This window comes from Acyrthosiphon pisum, chromosome X (assembly GCF_005508785.2).
Source record: "Acyrthosiphon pisum isolate AL4f chromosome X, pea_aphid_22Mar2018_4r6ur, whole genome shotgun sequence".
Taxonomy (NCBI): domain Eukaryota; kingdom Metazoa; phylum Arthropoda; class Insecta; order Hemiptera; family Aphididae; genus Acyrthosiphon; species Acyrthosiphon pisum.
Genome location: NC_042493.1, coordinates 36,608,983 through 36,612,327, shown reverse-complemented (window position 1 = coordinate 36,612,327; position 3,345 = coordinate 36,608,983). Strand labels below are relative to the sequence as shown.

Here is a 3,345-nt window from a genome sequence, read left to right as displayed (position 1 = left end):
GCTGAGTCAAGTAATCGAAAATCGAAAAAGACTTAAACCGATCATCGAATCGATTTTATTCCTCGGCCGTCAGAATATTCCGTTTAGAGGCCACCGTGAAAAGGGAAATATTTTAGACAATAATGATTCCATTGTAAATTCAGGCAATTTTCGTGAGCTACTCAAGTATAGAGTACTTAGTGGGGACTCTATACTAGAAAAACATTTAACATCTAAGTCGAAATCAACATATATTAGTCCTAGGGTTCAAAATGACCTGATTAACTGTTGTAAACAAATTATCACACTACAAATTTTAAAAGAGGTTAAAGATTCCAAATTTTATAGTGTGGTATTTGATGAAACGACTGATATAAGTCATGTATCTCAGATGTCTCTTATATTGCGATATATTATTAATGGCGTAGTGCAAGAAAATTTTATTTCATTTATTAACTGCCATGCATATACATATAGTATTCAAGAAGACACTGACAATAACATATATGAACCTAAACTTACTGGTGACATTTTGGGTAATACAGTAATTAAAATATTAAAAGAATTTTCTTTAAACCCGGACTACTGCGTTGGGGTTGGTACAGATGGTTGTTCAGTAATGGTGTCATCAATCCGAGGAGCTGTTAAAACTATTCAATCAATCGCGAAGAATGCTGTTCACTGTCCTTGTGCTAACCATGCCTTAAATTTAGCTATTTCTAAATCATCGACCGTACAATGTATTAGAAATAATGTTGGTCTATTAAAAGAAATAATCTCGTTTTTTAATATGTCTTCCAAAAGAAACTTTGTACTAAAAACCGTTTTAAATGGCAAGCCTCATTTAAAAAGTCTTTGTGAAACCCGATGGGTGGAACGCCATGACAGCATAATGATTTTTAAGGCATCAATACCTCAAATTATAGAAGCCTTAACCAATATTTCCGAGTGGAGTGAACAAGATTCTTCATCGAAAGCAAAAATATTATTAACAGCTATGTGTACTTGTGAGTTTATTATTTCAATTGAAATATTATCTAACTTGCTTAGTGTCACAGCTCCAATTAGTAAAATACTTCAAGGAACAGATAATGATGTTTTAGCTGCCTTTGATTGTATTCAAGATGTTATAAGTATTTTGGAAAATAAACGTACCCAGTGTGAAAAAGTTTTTCAACAATTATTCGAAGACAGCAGTTTATTGATGAAAGATCTTGACATTGAAATAAAAACTCCAAGACTTTCTAAACACCAAATTAATCGCTCTAATCACCAATCTAAGAGTACCGAAGAATAGGTATTACTGCAGGGTGTCTGCATTTATACCATTATTAGACAATGTATTAGAAGACTTAAAATCAAGATTTTTAAACAAAAAAAACAAAACAATAATGATATTAATTCAACTTATCCCAAAACATATTATTCATATTGATGACAAGATGATTAACACAGTCACAGAAACTATAGTAACACATTATAAATTTGATGATGAAGCATTAGAAGAGTCACAATTGAAATCTGAAATAGAACTTTGGAAAGAGAAATGGAACAGAATAAAAAGTGAAGGTAATGTAATAATATTTTATGGTCTAACATTACTAACATTATTGAAAAAAATTGTGTTATTTTAATGTATAGATGGAGTTGTTCTTACTGATGCATTAACATCTATGGACCAGTGTAATGAAATATTATATCCAAATATTAAAAAAATACTACATATTATTGCTTGCTTGCCTGTTTCTGTAGCTTCTGCTGAGCGTAGTTTCTCAACATTAAGAAGGTTAGATAGTTATCTATATTCTATATTATATGCTTTTGCATCATGCATGATTATATTATATTTTAATTTATATTGCTTTGTACTTTTAAACTTAGATTAAAAACTTGGTTAAGGTCAAACATGGGCGAAGAACGCTTAGTTGGGTTAGCTCTGCTTAATATTCATAGACACAGAACAGTTGAAGTTGACGAAGTTATTGATTTATTTGCTGGCAGTAAAAAAAGAAATTTAGATTTTGTTATATAATTCATATTTTGTTTCAGATTATATTATAATTTATAACCATAAAAAATTGTGCAATTAATTTATGCCCCCCCCCCCAAAAATGTTTCACAGGTACGCCACTGATGTACAGTGTTATAAAAGGCAAACTCACGATGATATGATATGAATATGTATGATGATTGTGATGATTGTGAATATGACGAGAAAAATTATGAATGGCACGTCACCGTTGTCTGGTAACCTGGACATGATATAAAGTTATGCAATAACGATTAAATTTGTGTCCAACAATTATAGATTACTTACGCGTGCTTGTGCAGCGTTTATGCACTTCCGGCCGGGGTTAAGTTCTGTGCCGGTACAGTAGGCGGCGTCGGTGGACACCTGAATTGATAGTCAGCCACGTTCTTGTAGCCGGCAATCGGCCGCGACGACGTCGTATCCGAGGCCGGGGTTACGTTCTGTGCCGGTACAGTAGGCGGCGTCGGTGGACACCTGATTTGATAGTCAGCCACATTCTTGTAGCCGGCAATCGGCCGGGACGACGTCGTATCCGAGGCCGGGGTTACGTTCTGTGCCGGTACAGTAGGCGGCGTCGGTGGACACCTGAATTGATAGTCAGCCACGTTCTTGTAGCCGGCAATCGGCCGCGACGACGTCGTATCCGAGGCCGGGGTTACGTTCTGTGCCGGTACAGTAGGCGGCGTCGGTGGACACCTGATTTGATAGTCAGCCACATTCTTGTAGCCGGCAATCGGCCGGGACGACGTCGTATCCGAGGCCGGGGTTACGTTCTGTGTCGGGACAATAGGCGGCGTCGGTGGACACCTGATTTGATAGTCGGCCACGTTCTTGTAGCCGGCAATCGGCCGGGACGACGTCGTATCCGAGGCCGGGGTTACGTTCTGTGTCGGGACAATAGGCGGCGTCGGTGGACACCTGATTTGATGATCGGCCACGTTCTTGTAGCCGGCAATCGGCCGCGACGACGTCGTATCCGAGGCCGGGGTTACGTTCTGTGCCGGTACAGTAGGCGGCGTCGGTGGACACCTGATTTGATAGTCAGCCACATTCTTGTAGCCGGCAATCGGCCGGGACGACGTCGTATCCGAGGCCGGGGTTACGTTCTGTGTCGGGACAATAGGCGGCGTCGGTGGACACCTGATTTGATAGTCGGCCACGTTCTTGTAGCCGGCAATCGGGCCGCGACGACGTCGTATCCGAGGCCAGGGTTACGTTCTGCGCCGGGACAATAGGCGCCGTCGGTGTACACCTGAATCGATGATCGACCACGTTCCGTGCCGGGAAAGTCGGCGCCGTCGATGTACACCTGAATCGATGGTCAGCCATGTTCC

The 3,345-nt window shown here is 40.1% G+C and overlaps 2 protein-coding genes across 2 annotated transcripts in view; both read left to right on the top strand.

Annotated features, from left to right (window-relative positions):
* Positions 1 to 1,276, top strand: part of LOC103310206 (protein FAM200B-like) — a 33,845-nt gene extending 32,569 nt beyond the window's left edge. The window contains exon 2 of the mRNA XM_008187670.1: positions 144 to 1,276. Coding sequence (XP_008185892.1) covers positions 144 to 1,276 — 1,133 coding nt within the window. The remainder of the gene's footprint in view (positions 1 to 143) is intronic.
* Positions 1,277 to 1,347: 71 nt separating this feature from the next.
* Positions 1,348 to 2,033, top strand: LOC100573978. Its single transcript, XM_029486023.1, has 3 exons — positions 1,348 to 1,548; positions 1,621 to 1,765; positions 1,861 to 2,033. The coding sequence occupies exons 1-3, from the start codon at positions 1,371 to 1,373 to the stop codon at positions 2,009 to 2,011; spliced, it is 474 nt and encodes a 157-aa protein (XP_029341883.1). The 5' UTR covers positions 1,348 to 1,370; the 3' UTR covers positions 2,012 to 2,033.
* The last annotated feature ends 1,312 nt before the right edge of the window (positions 2,034 to 3,345 follow it).